General features: G+C 50.3%; 1 protein-coding gene across 3 annotated transcripts in view; it reads right to left on the minus strand.

The window, feature by feature from the left end:
* LOC144170792 (fibrillin-1-like) overlaps positions 1–19597 on the minus strand; it is a 167399-nt gene that overhangs the window by 1499 nt on the left and 146303 nt on the right. For all 3 annotated transcript variants that reach the window (XM_077700798.1, XM_077700799.1, XM_077700800.1), the window contains 5 exons: positions 17200–17319; positions 15743–15862; positions 14480–14585; positions 11292–11565; positions 9207–9421 (listed from right to left, as the gene is read on the minus strand). In XM_077700798.1, coding sequence (XP_077556924.1) covers positions 9207–9421; positions 11292–11565; positions 14480–14585; positions 15743–15862; positions 17200–17319 — 835 coding nt within the window. The remainder of the gene's footprint in view (positions 1–9206; positions 9422–11291; positions 11566–14479; positions 14586–15742; positions 15863–17199; positions 17320–19597) is intronic.

A 19597-nucleotide genomic window follows, 5' to 3' on the forward strand; every position in this document is an offset into this window, starting at 1 on the left:
GCGACATATTTTAAATGGTCAATGTTACATTTGCACGCATCTGTTAGCCAATTCAAATACGAGGGAATAGAAACTAGTTTTATTATTTTTTCGGAAGCTAGCCATCGCGGCAATCTCGGCTTGTTTGGGCCGTTGTTGCACTGCTTGGCCAAAATAGCGATGATAAAGAATTGCTTCCACACATAAAAACCTTACGTCTAAAATTGACTCTGAAGTTTGAAAATGTCCTCAGATACGCGCAGGAATGCTGGTATACTTTTTACTTGAGAATTGCTACTGGGTAACCTCGTGCTCATTGCATTCTGCTCCATGTCCTGTTCCTTTATAAGCGTGACAGTACTAATCCTTGAGTAAGAGAGAGGGACACAAATGTGGTTCCATTTGTTTCTTTCGACTGAAAATTTCGTTAGTGGTAAACGCCGCACTGAAATTGCTCTGATGGGCAACTTGCAGCACTGGAAATTTCAGCAAAATGTTGTTCTTTCTACACTGGAAAATACAATAAAATAATCCCTCGTTAACTCGAAGTCGTAAAATCCGCTGGAAATGTCGAGATAAGCGGAGTTTCGAGTTAAGCGAATGCCGAAAATTTGTGGCCAGGTTACTGAACTAAGAGCTAGCGCTGGTAACAAAAGGTTCCGCTGCACCGAGGAGTTTTCGTAATAAAGGCAAAAAAATTCGAAGGAAAAACAAATTTTTATTATCGCGGAACAAAGAACTGCGTGACGCTGGCCTGTTTCGCGTTCGCATCTATCCCCAGAAAAGCGTTCTAGAGGTGCTCAAGGCATCGCATCAATTGTTACTTGTTGCGAGGCAGGCGCAGCATGCTTCTTGCTTCTGCCGTTGTAGGTAATTCTCGAGGCTCCTCGTCGTCAGCATGGTTAGGTGCGTCGTTCGCAGCTATCTGAACGATGTAGGCGTCCGACAGCATTTCAGTAACGGGGATATCGGCCTCGTACAGCGCGTACTCCGCCCGATTTTCCCGTTCCCGACCGCGTTCGGCGGGCAGCGGGACCTAGGTGTTCGAACGAAGACCTTATCAGCTGCCTGTTGCAGAATTTGCCTCGTGTTCTCTGTAAACATTTCGAGATATCCGTAATTCCTCGGAAACACGTTTCGAGATAAAGGGGGTAAATACATATCGCCTATGGGACGTAAATTGACCGCGAGGAAAAGTTTAGACTTAACCGATATTTCGACATATCCGAGTTCGCATTAACGAAGGATTACTGTAGTTGTATATCTGATATCTGTGCTTACTTCGGTCAGACCCCTCCAATGACAGTGCAACTATAGATTTTTGTCTGTCATACCTTCATGTAAAGTTGGGTCAATCACAGGTTGGAATTCGGAGAAGACGAAAGAAGTTCAAATCCCCTCCGTCTAACGACGACGATGGTTGAAACGCAAAGCTTTCTTGTGTTGAAAATCAAGTGGCGATATTCCAAGGTCAAAGATGCTGCAATCAAAGTGCAAGCTTCAACGATCAATGTGCACACTGCCTGCTAGTCAATTTCCAAACTTAGACGACAGAAAACGAATCCCTCGTGAGAAAGCTGGGCGTCCCACGCCCATAGTCTTCGTTAGACAGAGGGGATTTGAACTTTGTTTGAAGAGAAAATTCGCTAAGGGTGGAGGGTGTGGTGTTTGAATGATGAGGCGGCACGTAATAAAGGAGATGTAACTGTTGCATTAGAACTGGGTGCCATAGCGGCACTGATACTAGCGATGTGTGCCCTTGTAACCCATTGTCTGCAACTCCTTGTCCACTTCAACTCAGCCAAAGTCCAAAGCCAACAGCCACGTAACGAACCGAAAGGAAAGGCTGAGCGACCCGAATGTGGTCTCTCTCCAGCCCTCCTCGGGGAAGGTCATGTCCAGCGAGGGCTCCCCACAGGCGACCGGCGCAGCCGCGCTGGACCGGTTTTCCCGTGACCCGCCGTCACCGTCCGGCCCGTCCGCCTACCGCACCCTTCTGCCCACGCTCCCCATCGGCAAGCTCAACGAGAACGCATTGTTCCTGCACGAAGATCCTTCGGGGTCGACGCCTTCGCATCTGCCCTCGAGAACATCACGGACTTGAGGGCAGTCGAGTGTCTCTGCCCCTTTCAGTACAATCGGATGGTCACCTTCAGATCAGAGAACGAGATGGAAGCTTTGGCAGCACGCACCGAGATTATGGTGAAAGGAAGGCGATGCTTGGTCATCAACCCGAACCAACGTGAAGTTGCCGCTAAGGTGCATTGGCTTCCACCAAGGGTTCCTGACGAACTGATCTTGCGGCAGCTGGAGCGCTTCGGCCGTGTGCAGCGAGTTGTGCGTGATGGCTGGAGAAAATCTGGGCTCGCGCACATGACCGGCACGAGCAGGGTTTATCACATCATCCCGTCCAGCCCCACGTCGCTGGAGAACATGCCGCACCAGGCCACCGTGCAGGGGTGCCCCGTACTAATAGAGGTAGCTGGTAGGCCAGCACTGTGCCTGCGATGCTACCCCACCGGACACTATCGTAGGAGCTGCAAGACGCCGTGGTGCCGTTCGTGTCGCTCCTTCGGCCATGACCACACCAACTGAATGGTCTCGTACGCCGCCAGAGCCAAGCAGCGAGCGTCCACACGGCCTCAACTGGAGGAATATATGGACGCGGACGACATGGCGGCCATGATGAGCAGCGCAGATTAAGAAGCAGCAGATTCCAATGTAACGCCAACCGACGTTCCAAGCCCGCCCCTCTCTACATGTCCCCCGTCGGCATCCGCAGCCCCCGCAGCCCCCGCAGCAGAGGAAAGCAGCAACCCCGAGGAGGTGAAGGAGGCCACGGGAGAGGAGCGAGAGGGAAAGGAGGAGCAGCCACCGCTGGAAGACCCCTCGGCGTGCGTGGACACAATCCAACCAACGCTCCCTCTACCGGAGGGTCCCGGCGCCATAGACTCCCAGGAAGGCACGTTGTTTTGTTAAGCGCTGTTTAGGATGGATGGATACCAACTAGCCCAGCTGTCGATTCTGTCAGCCTTGTCTCCGCAAAACGGTGACTTTGGCTTATAGAACTTCTGAATCGGGAAAAAATTGATGTAGCCTTTCTTCAGGAAACAAAAATTGGGAACCCAGACGATGCAAAAAATTTTGTACGCCTGTTCGGCAATCAGTTCTGGTGCTTTCACACCCTGACAGATCCGAGCAGGCGGCGCAGCCATTCTCGTTAGAAAAAATGATTCGGTCAAAATTCTCGACTGCGAATTGGACAAATATTGCCGTTTCAGCCTAGTGGATGCATTTGTGGGAAGGGAACTCACCCTTTTCCTTTGCATGTACGCTCCCAATGACTCAGCGTCACGAAGTGAGCTCTTCACCTCCACCCGCCCTCTTTTGATTGTTCCATGCACCGTGATATTCGGCGGCGACTTTATTGTGTGACCGAAAAAAGTGACAGAGCGGGTGGGTGCACCAGAACCGATGCCTCGTCGCGAATTATTCAGTCGTTCGTGACCGCGACCTGACCGATGCGGCCTTGGGACGGAAGTGGGCCACCCCACGGTAGTGGTGCGTCTCAAGCCCGGCTGGACCGTTTCTATGTCTCGGGAAACGTACCTTCACGAGTACAAGACTACGCCGTGACACCCGTCCCACTGTCTGACCACGGCTTGGTGACACGTAAAATTAGGTGCGATGTAAACCAAAAACATGGCAAACTAAATCCCCGTTGGATAATGAACGCATCGATCATGCAAAACCAAGAATTCGTAGAACGCGTGCGGGAAGAAATGAAATGCTTGGGATCCCGCACGATAGGGTCGAGCGAGTGGGAATGCTTCAAAGCCAAAATCAAAGAAGTTGCAACCACCATAGGCAGGCGAGAGGCCGCGCGAGGTAGGGCTACCCAAAACCGCCTCATGTCAACGCTTCGAGACCTCATCGAGGCGGATGAAGAGAGGCCTGGGGAATTTCGTGAGGACATCCGCGTAACAACAAAAAAAGAGCTTTTCAATGAACTGGCACATCGCTACCGGGGTGCCTTGGTCCGCAGCAGGGAGCAGAGAGTTGAGCAGGAGGCACAGCCCTCGAAAATCTTCCGCACGCTCGAGAGAGAGAACGCGACGCGGAAAAACATCACCGAGGTTCGACACCACGGGCAGCTCGCACGGGAACCGCGGGAAGTGGCAAGCGCCTTCCAGGACTTCTACTCCCGCCTGTTCTATTTACAGATCAGATTAGACCCAGTCCCCGAGGACGTTCTCGCCGAGCTCCCAAAAATATCGGAGGATTCGAGAGAATTAACTCTCCAATGTCAGCAGCGGAGGTAGAATCCGTAATTAAACAGCTATCCAGCAATAAGTCCCCAGGAACAGACGGGATTGTCTCAGAATTTCGCCAGGCTTTTCAGAAAGAATTAAGTCCGGTTCCCGCTTCAGTTTTCGAGGACACAATGCAAAAAAAGCTACTTCCTCCTTCCATGCGAAACAGCCACCTGGTCCTTCTGCCGAAAACACCACAAACCGGTTCAATCCCAAGCATATCCGATTTCCCTTTTGTCGTCGGACTACAAAATCCTGGCTCGGATACTGGTTCATCGACTCGAAATGGCCCTTAGTACGGTGGTGAGCCCACACCAGACTTGCGGTTTTAAATAACGAACAGTAAATTCCAACCTGCACTGGATGAGGACCGCTTGTGAGGCGGGAGAGCTAGGGTTAGCATCACTGGCAGTGATACAGCTCGACCTCAGCAAGGCATTCGACAGGGTAGAACGGCCTTTCCTGTTCGCACTCCTAAGGCACTGCGGAGTAGGAGACACCATGATGGAGTGGATCCAGATATGCTACACTCAAATCACGACGAGCATAATTGTAAATGGGCAAGTAGGAACCCCCATCATGGTACAAAACTCTGTGCACCAAGGCTGCCCCATGTCTCCACTACTTTTTGCTCTTTATTTGCTCTTTATCTCGAACCACTGTGCCGCATGGTTGCTGCGTCCAGCAAAATCGAAGGACTCATTGTGGGCGGACGGGAACTCCGAGTGCTGGTATATGCCGACGACGTTGCCATTGTCTGCACAACAGCTGCCGAAGCCGCAGAAGTACTCCGACTAGCACACCAGTTCTGCCGTTTTTCCGGTGCAGAGCTGAACCTTGAAAAATCCGAGGGAGCCTGGTTGGGGTGCTGGGAAAGAAAACCGCGCGAGTGCTTCAACATGCGGTGGTCGGACCACGTTGAGGCACATCTAGGGGTAAAGATCGGAGTGGGCCAGGCGGTGGCGCCTCGGTGGAAACCAAAAGTTGACGCGGCCGAATGGAAGCTTCCCCCCTGGAGGAACCGGAGCATATCCATTTACGCAAGGTCCCTTTTGTGCAACATGGTGGCTTACCCCGCGATTCTGTACGCAGCGCGTATTAGTACCACCATAGATGCCGGCTCGATACAGAGGCCATACCGGTCGTGGGCGGTGTTTGTTTGGCGGTCACAATACGAGCCCATGCGCCGCACGAATCTCTTCTGGAGGGGGGAGGCATTGGACTGATAAACGCAGAACTCAAGCTCGTAGTCCAGCACTTCCTTTTTTTCCGCGACCAGGTTGACCCGCTCCTTCAAGCGGCCATCCAATGCCTTGCGGCCGTGGCTGGCCACATCAGCGTCTGTCGACCACGGCTCTCATATCACCGTGTTCTATGGGGAGATAGCGAACGCGGTGGCTTCACTGCAGACGTGTTTTTCTTGGGAATACCTGCTCGCTGTGAAACCGCGAAAGTTATACTGGTACTTAGTAGCGCAGACATTGCCAACACCTCTGTACCGTCAGCCTCCGGTTCCTCAGGGTGGAGGCGATGTGCTCAAGCGAGTCAGGCAATCGCCCATCCCAGTCGGCACAAAAGATTTTTTTTTTTCCGTTTCCACGCGGCAGTGTCGCCAGTCATGGCGCGTCAGCAGTAGCGGGGCTTCTTCCTTCCCTGGGCCGCCGGACGCCTCCTGTGTGGCAAACCGGAAGCTGCAGAACACGCATTCCTTGACTGCAACACGGCGATGTATTTCTGGCACGAAATACAACCGTGCTTCAGAACATCGTGGAACGTTACTTGGCCGGGCCTTGCAAGTTCCTGTGCGTGGGCACAGACCACCCCGCTTTCTGTGACTGTGTCCTAGCCGTCGGACTTCACTCCCTCTGGAAAGCGAGGGTAGATGCAGTGGAGTGCTCCCTCCACCCACAACCCGCATGGCGACACTTTCTGCGGGAGGTCCAATGGACGGTTAGCGCATTGGGCACATCTGACTGTGACCTAGAACTGCGAAGGAAGCTCGCCCGAGGCAGGCATGCGCTAAAGCGCTACAAAACAAATGAGGAAAGGCGCAGGCAGGGAAACGTCTAAGCCGTTAATAAAATAAAAAAAAAAGGTGATTGGACCGTTTAACTGGCCAGCGCATCTACGTTGACCAGCCCTTCCTTTGAGGTACAAGAGAGATTAGCGCTAGCTAATAGGACGCACGCAATTCCTTCAGCCCTTGTTTTTGTATAGCCTGTGTTGCTGTTCGCATTGTCCTTTTTTGTTTCGTTTCTCTTTGCCTTTTTTTCTTCTCCTGGATTTATGTTTGTTGTCATCTTACCGCTCAGAATGTGTAACCGACACATCCGCTGTCAGAGCTGCTCCTGAATCATGTGTAACACTCGGCATAACGTGTATAGTTATGTGTAAATAAAGTTATTGTTTCACGCACACACACACAAAAATGTGGTGATGGTGCAATCGGACAGACGTCGGCTTCATAACGCGAGGGACCGAGGTTCGATTCCGACAACGGGAAGCGTTTTATTTTCTTGTTCATCATCATCACCACCATCATCCTGTTGTGTAAAGCTGGATTTTCGGCAATGCATTTTGGTTGCGACAACGCCATCAGTAAGACCAACACAGCTTTGCTTAACGGAAACTTGGAAGACACATTTTATGTGAAGCTGTCCGTGCAAGTTAGTGCAAGCAGATCCAATGGAGGGCTGAACAATTGCAGCTCCGGATAATATTTAAGTGGGTTGTTTTGTTACCAAATCAGTCCGAAGAAAGGCAAAAAAAGGCATTCACTCACGTAAACGGTACCGCCCGTATTTGTATGACCTACATGAGCGAAAACACTCGAGTGTCGAGATTTCGGCGCACATTAAAGATCCCCAGGTAGTGAAAATTAACCCGCAGCTGTCTACTATGGCGTGCTTCAAAGCCGACTTGTAGCTTCGGTACGTTAAACCTCCCAATTTGACATGCGAGGCGGCTGTTTCGAGACCAGAAAACCAGGCCAACACTGCTGAGGTTATCTCCGGAACGTGGTCCTATTGTAAGCCTCACCGCAGTAATGCCCTGTGCGCAGTGGTGCACTCTTTACAGAGTGCATGTAAAGGGTGCGAGGTCGAAAGAAAGCGAGGTCCAAACCAGTGAGGCCATATGAAGAATGCTCCCCAATTGGAACTTTCAGCACGTATTGAGGTTTTCATCCGTGACTTAGGCGCACAACTCCCGTGCTACGGGGTCCGACTGCAGGTTTAGTTTAGCGGAGTATCTTGTGACGCCAGGGCATCCGAATGACACCCGCACCCACCCGGTTGCTGTGCTTTGCATTTCCTGCGGTTCAAAACAAGCTGTGAAGGCATCGCTGAGAATCGGCGTCGGTGTCGTGTAATCGCATAAAGGCTAACTGCACTCAAATTTCCCCACGGCCAAATTTATTTTGCATGAACAGTTGATACCACCAAACAAAGCGGGACATGACTGTAGCCCCGTGAAATGCATTTTCGATCAGTTGGGAGCGTTTTAAACAGCTCCGTGGCAGACGACGCTGCACCTGCCGGCGGATCGCGCAAACAGCCATGAAGCGGAAGTGACTTTGCGGCCGTCCGGGTACCTGTTCCTTAGACCAGCCAGGAGAGGCGGTCGGCCTCCGCTAGGTGCGCCTCTTCTAGGGCTGTTGCGAACGCGAAGCATTTGCGGGCAAGTTTGCTGAGGCCGGCCCGCCTCTTGCTCGCCGGCTGCAACGTCACTTCAGCCTGGCCGTAACGGCCGCGCTCTTCTCAATTTCGTTTTCAATATCGCGGATTTTAACACGAAAGCGCTTTATTCCCGGATACACGAAGATTTCGCTGCCATCATACCCGTCAAGGAATTGACGCCAGTGCAAAGAAGCATGATGATGATGATGATGATTTCTATTGGTTTCCCCTTTGTATCGGGGTGATGACATGTCATCTTACCAAAAAAGACTAATATACCTATGTTTTACACTTTTGGTTCAATACTAGCGCTGCTTAGGGCAGGCACAAAAAGCTTATTAGGCACAAAATACTTTTTTTTTCTGTTACAAGTGGTAACTCTCCTAGGCAATATTCCCCTCTCTGCTTTTCGTCCACCAGCATCCTAATCTTCTTTTCGTCCCCTCGACAGCCTTGAAGTTAACTTCCTCTGTGATACCTTTAAATCCTAGGGCTTCTGACAGCCCAATATTCCCTTCATGTAGATTTGGATGGATACCCTCACATTCTAGCACGATGTGCCGCATAGTTTCTGTTTCTTTTCCGCAGACCACGCATACCCCATCATTTTTGTGAATACTTCCCCACAAAACTCTTAGTTCGCAGGCAACCTGCTCTAGCAAGCGGCCTGTAAAGGGTGCACCCCTGCACTCATGGTCTTCTTGCAAGGAAACAACCTTTAGTTCGTGTTTTATATTTTAACACGAAAGTATTTTATGCCGCGATACCCCAAGATTTCATTGACGTCATATCCGTCACGGAAATGACGCCACTACACCACTGCCCAAGCGATCCGCCAGCAGGAGGTCGCTCGCCAAGCACACCCACAAGACAGCCGCCGGCCCGCAAATCATGCTCAGCTGCAGATTTCGCTGCACATTTCACTGTCGTGTTTTACCGATTCCTATGACAGAGGAATCAACCACAGTTTTTTTTATGGTCGTTTGCGCCGTGCAGGCGCGTCTTTCAGCTGTCGTATTTTGTATGTTGGAGCCTTTTTAGGCAGACTTAAGGGAAAATGGTTTTTAAGTGGTTGAAATTTTCAGTGCAGTTGGCCTATAATGATCCATTTACCTATGCCATTGAGGAGGAGAGGTGGTGTTTGTGCAGACTGGACGTTCAAGACGCTGTGCTAAAGTCTACCCAAGTGCACTCACGCAGCACGTGGCCGCGTGACTACAGAGAGCGGCATCCTTACCTGGACAGAACCCTGAAGTGGTCTTTGTCGACGCCGTGCAGCACATGGTAGTTGGTATCATTGCGGAGGTGCTTGTAGGCCGGCCGGATGTCCAGGATGCTGCGGCCTGGCTGGGCCTCGTCCAGGGAGAGCGCCACCTTCACCAGGTCCCAGTCGGAGTGGTCGTGGCGCCGTCTGTGATGCTCAGGCGCTGTCGTGGGGGCGGAGTCTGCGCGCTGCGGGGACCCCACGTGTGCGTAGAGATTACGAGGACATTTAAGCATTCCTCATTTCGTAATGCATGCGGAAGCATTGCTTTCCGATTGGCAGACATGTCCTCTCATTAGCATCATACCTAATCATTTTCCATTGTGTCCTCTCTGTGAAAGCCTTAGACAATCGCATTTAGGCCTATACCAAGGCTTATTTTTACATAGCCGTAATCGGTGGCGTAGCCAAACAATATTTTGGGAGGGGTGCTATACCCCGCCGGCAATATAATAAATAAAAGAGATAGTCTACGGCTAAACAATATGTTATTTTCAATTTGTTATCTTATTCTCGTTTTTAAAATTAAATCTATAGATGAAGTGCGAAAAGCATGGGCGAAAAAAGAAAAGGCTGGAAGGAGGGTGGAATACGCCACTGAGAAAATTTCGGGGAATGTTCTGACAACAAAACTGTATACGCTGTATACGCCCGTGCTGTATACGCCCGTGTACACAGCCGGGCGCTGTATACAGCCGGGCGTATACGCCCGCTGTATACGCCCGGCTGTATACGCCCGTGGCAGTAATGCTAAGCCTCACGACGTGCCAACCAACGTAAAAATAGTACGGCAAGCTGCGGGTATCGGCTGACCACGACAGAGCCCAAAGCGTGACGGTAGGCCTAACGTCAGGCCGGAACATACCCGCGTTCGCACCGCCCGCGCACCATCTCTTGGGGAAGCGCCGTGCGATTGCAGGTTTCAGTGGATGTCGCATGGTGGCGCTACTAACGTAAGGCCGGCGCGTACCCGCGTTCGCTCGCCAAGCAAAGAGGACATTTGGCGGAACGTGCCTTCTGTACTCACCTGGTTGCTACTTCTGTAGTTGCCTTGTTCAAATTACTCGTGTAGGCCTCAGTGCATGGTTCGAACAGTTTTTTAGTTTAAGGCGCCACAACGCTCGATTTGTAGGTTTTTTCTTTCACACATTGCTGATAATTATGCAGACGGAATTATGCAGTTTAGCCAAAGGTTGTTTCTTGGATTCAGGCTTCGCCGTGGATGGGAGCCAAGTTAGCGCGTGATCGTCGCTCAGTCATTTACCTCTCCCTGTAGTAGTGCGCCCCCCTCTTTTTTCAGGAATGGCAATGACAGCGCCGCTGCTCTGCTGCACATGCAGTGTCCTGGATGCGTCTCTCCTTCGCGCATAAAGAGCGCGGAGTTGGGCGTTGTTTGGCTCATAGCACGTCGACACTCGCCTCTGGTTGCTCTCCTTCGACAGCAAGCACTTCTCCTGCTATCCTAGTCATGCGACGCCTATCTCGTGTCTGATTTGTTTAGACTCAGGCGACCCCCCCCCCCCAGAAACCTGCTAAGTCAAAGGATCACCTTCACGACATAAAAGAAGTGTTCTGCCCAAACTTCCAAATAGACTCGCTCACATGCCTGTGATCTATGTGCATGCTATGAATAAACAACGTCTGAAGAAGCCGAAACCGAAGCCGTATAACCGAAAAACTTCGATGCTATACAGCATCAGTGTGCGAATAATTTTTCAAAGGACACATGCGGGTGCGCATGCCTAAGGGAAATCGGAAAAAGAGCGCTGAAATACTCAGAAGTTTTTATAAACCGATAACTTGGTCAATACTAAAAGGAATTAGACCAAGTGCTTTAGGTAATCCGTTCTGAGTTCCTAGGGGTGACGAAGTGTCTACCGAGGTTGCAGAGTGGGTGGAGAGACTGCCTTCGGACTGCAAGTCCCGTAAGGAATGCACGGGGAAATCGAGCGCACGATTGCGCCCCGGGAAGTCCGCGGATGATGCGGGACTGTTAAAAAAAGAGGACCAAAATTAGCCTGCCAGAATGCGTGGCTGACGCGCGTGTACACATTGTACCTTTCGGTGCGTAGACTTCCGGAAACGGCGCGTGACCCGGTGGCTCGTGGCGTTGGCCGTGGAGCGGTCACCGAGGTGCCTGGTCCTCCGGTGTTTTGCGGGAGAGAGGGAGCCGCCGTTGAGTTGGCACGAGTAGCAGCCCTCGGTCGAGATGATCTTGTCGTCGTCAGAGGACTCGGGCTCAGCCAGCGAGTACACCGGTATGTCCACGCCCAGATTGCCCAGGGCGTCTGGCAGCGACTGGCCGCGGCTGTCTCGCGCCGACATGCAGTGCCTGCGCGGTTGGGACATGCACACCTCGTGCGCCTTCAAAATGAATGGGGCTTAGGTGGCAGCTTTGAGATGAAGTGCGTTTTTAAAAATGGAGCACAGCGATAGGCCGATCCAAGGTGCCCACCACTTTTCAGTTTGATCGCGCGGTCTCAGTTGAGGTAATGACTGCGGGATATATGCCTAATAGCAAATGCTACTGCTCCGGGAGGCCGCCGTCCCGTTTTCTAGGACCAATGGAGATATTAAGAAGATTACCCTCCTAGCCTGCGACAATATTCCTGTGAGGGTCATGAAAAGCGGTCTTTGGTAGCTCTCCCACATGCCACTTACCCGACTCGATATCCCTCCCTTGAAACTGCTGTCCCAGCGTCTGGCACCGTGTACCATCAGGTATGGGAGTGCCAACAATCCCCTTACCTACCACTTACCCCCTTCTCCTCCTATGGGCAGTGGATAGCTTGTCTGCGCGACCCCCAGTATTCCTTGGTGAAACGGGCCAGGGCGACACACACACGCACACGCACGCACGCACGACGCACGCACGACGCACGCACGCACGCACGCACGCACGCACGCACACATCGGAGTAACCGAACAGGCGGGGAAGGTGATCTTCTGGGCTCCCGGTACACATCAATAACGCTTGCTAAATAAGCGTAGACTTCAGATCCCATTAGTCCTGTCGGGACAACTGAAAGCAAATTGAAGTGGCAACTCTAAAACTCACCTCAAACTTCATTTCAAACATTTTTGCCTTATTTGCAACGTTGTTTGTATACTCTTTGCATTGGCTAATCTTTGAGGGGTTGTTATTATTACCTAAACTTCTTTTGAAGGGGCCATGCAGACAAAATACAAGTTTGTTTTATTCGAAAGATTTCGTGTTTTGTAGTGCTCCCAGCTCTTGTCCGGCAGCAAATGATGCCGTATTCACTAAGAAATGAATAAATTTAGGTACAAATTTTGATTCTCCCGCCAAATTGAGGCTTTTCGTAACGGCAGCAATGAAGTCATAAGTGCGCGTATTCAAACGAACTTCCATTGCTTCATTCGGCTCTTCAGCCTTGCTTGTCGTCAGACATCCCAGATGGCGCTACCATACTTAGCCACAGACCGTTGTCCGCCGTTGCTTGTTTCTGACCGCATTTGCGCCTGGCTTGTTTTTTTTTTTTTTTTTTTTTACTGCATAAAGTAATCGTTTTGTGAAACATGAGGTATTCTCGGCAAACGGGGTCATATAAGACAACGTCGCGTGCGTCAATCGGCCAGTGTCGTGTAAGACAACTCCAAAGCGGCGGACTGCTGTGCAGCTTAAACAAGCATAGTGTGCCCAGTACCAACAGCAGTGCGTATCGGTACTTCTATGCTTACGTGTATTTTCGTAACTTTCATTGTTTACCGCACAATCCGTACTGCTGTAAAATAAATATGCATTACATTTAAGCGCAAATAGCTCTTTCGGCAAGCTTATAAGCCGTGTATAATTTGCGTTTGCTTCTGCCGGCCTCAGCCAATCGCACAGCTGGGCACAATGACGTCATATGTTTTGTTGCGGGAAATGGGCTAGTGGGTCGCATGGCCATTCAAAATTTTTTAACACGAAAGTGTTTTATGCCGGGGTACACAAACCTCACCGACGTCATATCCGTCACGGAAACGACATCACCAAAAAAAGTTCCATTGGCGCGGCGGCGCTAGATTCCGAGCCCACGATCACTTAGGCCGCAACAGGAGGTGTGAAACGCTGTCATATGCCCGGGTAGCTGTACGAACGCGCATTATGTCCTTCTCTCTAACTTGACCATTCAGATGGTGCTGCCGTCTAGCGGTCTAGGAGAGATGAAGCGAAGTAGTGCGTCATGACGCTAATGAGCGCTGATAGTTTGCGCCTCGATAGGGCAGCGTGCCACGTTGTTGTCATGCGTTATGTTTGTCATGCATTTCTCTCGCTGGTCGTCGACTACTGGCTAGTGTGTGCGGTGTACACCCACCCGATTCAAAGGGTACAGCCCAAATATCATCATCATCATCATCATCATGTAGCAGCGGAAGCTGATGTGTTTACCCGCCCGCCGCCTATGTGGAACGCCGCTCAGCTTGTGGAACGCCGCTCAGCTTGTGAAACGCGGCGGCGGCGTTCCACAAGCTGAGCCCGTCGCAACGCAAGCGTCTGGCGTACACGCCACGGAGCAGGACCAATGTGGTCGCACTTTTGCCAAAGCGACCCGCCAGCAGGACGTCGCTCGCCAAGCACACCCACAAGACTGCTGCCGACCCGCAAATCATGCTCCTTTGGCTGTAGCGTACGGTGACTTCACCAAACCATTCGCTGACAACACGTCCGGTTTCGTTCGCACGGTTTGCGAGCGTCTGCGGTTTCAATCGGATTTACGCAATGCTCCGGCGCGTGTAATCGAGTGTCTAATGTTGATACGTCTAACGGTGCCATACGGACGAAATATAAATAGCGATGTGCAAGTTTATATCGATGCACAATAAACATTCAAATGCTCCTGTGAAGGAAAATTTCACTTTCGTGTTTTATTGATTCACGTGAAAGAAAGATCAACCACATTTTTTTTCCTTAATTATGTAGCTTATTTGAGCGAAGTGTGCGTTACAAGTGGTGTCAGTAAGATTCTAACGAGGCAGTCTTTCGATTGAACCAAACTTGTGTTTTGTCTGCATGGCCCCTTTAAGGCACTTCAAAAGACTTCGAACTTGAGCCCCGCACACGTGGCACCGATGATCTTTTCCCTTTAAGTTCCCTTTTCCCTTTAAGCGCAGTTTCCCTTCAAGTGACGGCGCTGAGCACCTCCGCACTGCTTTGGAATGCTTATAGAGATGAATGTAGGCACTGGTGAAGGGTGTAGGCATGGTTCGCCCCTTCCTCTCGCTGCAGCTCCGTGGCTCACCCTTGTCCGATGCGTTGGAAGCCCTCGGGACAGCCGCAAATGAAGCCGCTGGTGCCGGTGGGCGTGCAGTCGTACAGGCACGGGCTGTTCTCGCATCCTTCGCCACCTGCATTGACAGCGGGTAGCAGCAACGCTATCTTTGAAGAAAAAGACAAAAGAAGCACCGTAGCAGCATAGCGCCATATATATACGCGAAGAAATTTGACCCGAGGAAAAAGAAACCGTGCGTTAAGAACGAAGGTTCGGCGCAAGCTCATATGTGAACCATGATAATACTCTCGTCGTATGGCATCGCCTAATCTTATTGATACTTGCTCTTCGGACAGCAGGTGCTTCTATGTAAGTACAGTCATGGACAAATGAGACGCGATCACGAAAATATGAACCGGAACACACAAATAGCGCGATGTCTTCCCATGCAGGTCAAATTGACGCGTATAATAATTAGAGTAACAAAGTCGGTAAATATGGCTTTGCAAATACACCAATAGCGCGCCATTATTTCGCCCACGCGGACAGTATTTTTCAATTTTGCCTGTTCTGGTTTATATCTTTGTGTTAGCATTTCATTTGTCCATGACTGCCCGCTATGAACCCGCCGTGACATCGCTCAGGCAGCCATTGCAGCAAGAAAAGAAGGGCGCGTTTACGGTGTGTTTTCTTACGACACAAATGATATTAGTGAAAACTTTCAACGATGCTACAATTTGTCCGTACATATAGCGGCCATGCCCGTAACGAACATCAGTACAGTTGCCGTTTATGGATCACATTAAAAGCTATAGCCTTTTGTTGTCGGAATCACTTACGGTACTAAACAAGAATCTGGGGTCTGCACGTTCGTCGCCTTCTCTGTCTTGGCGGATTTTATCCTGCTTTTACGTATGCTCGAGAAATACTAAATTAGGTGGAGCGATCTCTCATCAGCCATGCCCGTGACTCTATATAACCTGTTCAGTCACGGGATGATATTCTGAAAAATAAATTCATATTCGATCACCTCCAACGATCGTGAATTCCGCCAACTCAAAAATTTGCGCATTTCGCGTGATGAGGCAACTCGCCAGCTGAGTTAAACAGTCCACCTGACGGGAGGTTATTTGAGATCTCAGCTCTGCACGCCGCAACAACATTGCAAATGCCCGATGTAGACGATATCCGCCTGCTGTGACAGGCACACTCGTATACGTATGCGCGCTACGAATCACAGGCAGTCCACGAACGCTCCCGAAATAGCTTAACAAGACTAGCGCCTCGTCTTACCGATGCAGCTGGTCATAATCTGGTCGAAGCGGTAGCCGGAGGGACACGTGCACGAATAGCTGCCGTCGCTGTTTATGCACGAACCAGAACCGCACGGCTTGGAGAGGCATTCGTTGTCATCTACGTGGGTGTAACAAAACACACGTGATGGTTATACGTGCAGGGACATTTTTTACTGTGATTAAGAGTATTGTTTGCGATATATAGTAAAAAAATATTCAACAGGGTGGACTCTGTCAGAGAAAAAAAAGCGACAGTGTGTCCATTTTACAAATGTGCAGACCTTGTCAAAAGTTCTGATACCAGGGTGCTGCGCTCTTAAAACAATTCTGATTGGGCTGTTAAATGTAAAATGTTCGAAGATATTGCTTCGAAATGCTGGGGTCACCCCGTGAAGCGTCGACAAGACATGTAACGAGAGAGGACGCAGGGCGGCGCACACAGGCGCACACATCCGCGCGCACTCACGATGCATGCGCGAACACACTAAAGCACGCATCACCTCAACGTGAAGTTAATGCACCCAGATAGCAGGTATTGCAGCGCGACACAGGCATACCAGGTGACGTCGGACATTTTTTTAGATGGGACGCATCTCTTGCTCTCGGGCTTGTCCCTCCTGCGTCGTCGTCGCGGCGTCCATCCGCCATCCTCCTCCGTTCTTCTCTCCCACAGTGTGCAACACTCTCACTCCGGCTCATTAGCATGCCACAACTGGCGCGCTTGTTTGGCGCGCGCTTCGCTGCGTTAACTGCTCCGGTGCGCGCAAGTGCGCGCATGCGCGACTCTCCTCCGTTGTCTCCTCTCCTTCAATCGCTGTGAATATAAAGCGGGTATCGCGCCGCGGAGGTTCAGCCAAGCGCTCGCTCTCGCACTGACGTGACCTTGCTTTGACTACTTCGTGCTTGACTACTTCGTGCGTGACTTGATTCTTCCAATGAAGACGTGATGGAAGCGACGGTCCCTTTAGTGAGTGGTGTGACACAACAATTACGCCCATCGTCCCGCGTATAGGAACACCCGCATGTGATGGAAATGCATCATACGCGTTCACAACACGTTTCACGCGATTTAGCGAATCAACCCAACGGAAACACCAATTGAACCCCCCGATGCGTCGCATCGCACCAGGGTTCCCTCGCGGGAAGATGGGCGTAATTTCACAGACTGCCGAGAGCATGCGACGCAGAGGTCAGCTTTATTTACTTCGAAAGAGAGGCGCGCGCATGCCTCTTTGGAAGACGTCATTTTCTCTAACGGACATGACATCACAAGGAAAAGCATTTTGCGCCTGGTCCTCGAGATTTGGGACACGAGCCTATGTGATTCTTGGGGATTTCCCGTGTGCAGTGTTAAAAACGTGCTGAGCGGGCGGAGAAATCGCCGTTACATGTGCACCTTGGAAGGCTATAGGTCACCCGTTAGTAAACAAGGACAGGAAGCGTGCACCGACGTACCGACACACTGGTTCCAGTAGAGGTCCTGCTTGTATCCCTTGGGGCAGGTGCAGCGGTAAGAGCCCTCGAGGTTCTCGCAGCCGTGGGGACACTTGGCCGTGTTGGCGCACTCATCCGCGTCTGCGACGAGCGTGAAAGGACGGGTCAGCCCGAAGTCGATTATCGCCGCGGGCCCGGGCCGGGCTCGGACTTGAATTCAGGGGCCCGGACGTTAATAGTTCCGACGGAAGTTTAGAAAAGAGCATTAAAACGCCTCTTCCCGCTTTATTTTTACCAGCTTCTTGATGTTAGATGTACGCATTGTTTTAAAAACGTGTTTTGCTAGGTATACTAAACTGTAATGTTCAGGACATTTCATTTACTGCATCAAGATGGGGTACAACGTACCAAAGATACAATTACAAGGAATGCCCCTACCAGGGAAGGAATTCAGACAACCTGGGGCTCTGCACCTTCGTCGATGTACACGTATGTTAATTAGATGGCGCACATATCAAAATGCGGCTTCTGTGGCCGGGAATCAAACTATCGTGCTCTCTTAGAGAAACAGCGCTGAGCAACCACTGCAGTTAAAATATTTCAATCCACGTACATACTCGTGGATTCAAACACGGAGCAAACAAAATTCAGCAATACCAACTTGTGGCTGAGACAACCATGTGAAGTTGCCAAGAATGTGGTCATCAAAGGTGATGGTGTCTCTTGTGTAAGAATACGAGCTATTATTACGCCGATGTGACGTGAACTGCAGACGGTGTAATACTCGTGCCACAAGAGCGTTTTGAAGGCATTTGAACGGAATGCCATTCGACTCAAATGCCACTTTTGAGCTGCTACACGAAGTTTTTCAAAGGCATTTGGTTGGAATACCGTTTGAGTCAAAGCAGCACGAGAACCGACCTCTGGGAATCTCAAAGGCCTTCGAAACGTGAACACTTGTACTCTTGCACGCAGTTTCTGCATGCCGTATCCGGTACTCGCATTATTGCTAAGGGCCCAGGTGATCTCTTCAGTCCTCTGTAAACCCATGTTTTGAAGAAATAAAAATGAAATAAAAAAGAAATAATTATTTACGAGTAATACTTGTTTTTTAAGGAGCTGGCTCTCAATCACTTTTCTTTTGTTTTTGTTTAATGTCACTTGGTCTACAATTACAAGCCGCTTGACTCTCTCAACACCGGCGGTGCAAAAAAGAAAAAGAAACTGCCTACGTTGTGCATGTTTTACACGCGTATGTAGGTTATAATCAATTTTATAACTAATCGCTGTGTTTTTTTGGAGGGGGGTCCGTTTTAACTCTAAAATTAATTTGTGATTTTAGGGAAACGAAACTGGGCAGCAGTGGCGACACCAAAACATGGCGGGTGAACGCGGAAACTTTCAACTGCCTCCGAGAATTGCCGTGTAAACCGGTTCGAATGGCATTTGAAATTTCGAAGGCCATTTTACTAAAACGTCCTTTCAAACACTCGTGTAGCACGTGTAAGGGTAAAGTACGTGCACTTCTTAACACTAATTTTTTTTTTTTGCATTTCAGTTCATGACGTGCTTGTAGCCTTGTACAGAGTAGAAGCTCTGTCTGATTGCCCGATACGAAGACACTCAAGCAAATATAATAAGCAAATTTCCTTCAGCGTCTAAGCCCGGACATGGTCACGCGCACGCGGGCCCTCCCTAGGCAAAAAAAAAAAAAAAAAGACCGGGCCATGGCCAGTCCCTGGCTGGGTGTTATCGGCCTGGGTCAGGCTTGGGCCTCAAAATCAGGCCCGGGCAGTGCGCTAACACGAGCTGCTGTGCTGACTGGTATGCAGCTGCCAATGACTAGCATAAATGGTTAGACAAAGCCATGCTTCGCAAACACGAACTTGTAACCCTAAAATGCTAGAACGTGTTATGCGTTACTCAAGCATTTCTGAAATGCAATTAATTTTCTATTAAGCGCGGAAAATTTTAGCGGAACCTATATTTAAATTTTGGGGTCTGCGAGCGTGCAAGGAAATTGAATGCCATTCCACTTTCTGAAGGCTGATGTAAGGCACTCTTGGCGTATGACCAGCGGGGCGCCACCGCATCGGGGAAGCGTTGAACGGGACTGTAGCTACGCCAACGTCTTCCGCTTTTCGCCTCGCCGTATTCGGGGGTCCCGACGGGCATTGCTCTGAAAGGCCGTTCACACTTGCGACTGGACCGAATAAAAGCGACAGAAGCAACGCGATTTCTGACGCGAATAATGTCGCGATATCTGTCGCGACTGTCGCCAGTGATCTCATACCGCCTCGTTCCTTTTTTTTTTTAGTAGGCTTCACTGTGCAACATCAATGTGGGAAAGCCAACTTATTAAATCAAGCTTAGAGGGATCTTTTTAAAGTCGGCTTTCCTTACAAATGCAAGCGCAGTG

This window comes from Haemaphysalis longicornis, unplaced genomic scaffold (genome assembly GCF_048455015.1).
Source record: "Haemaphysalis longicornis isolate Haplotype H1 unplaced genomic scaffold, Haemaphysalis longicornis Haplotype H1 scaffold_2, whole genome shotgun sequence".
NCBI classification, from domain to species: Eukaryota; Metazoa; Arthropoda; class Arachnida; order Ixodida; family Ixodidae; genus Haemaphysalis; species Haemaphysalis longicornis.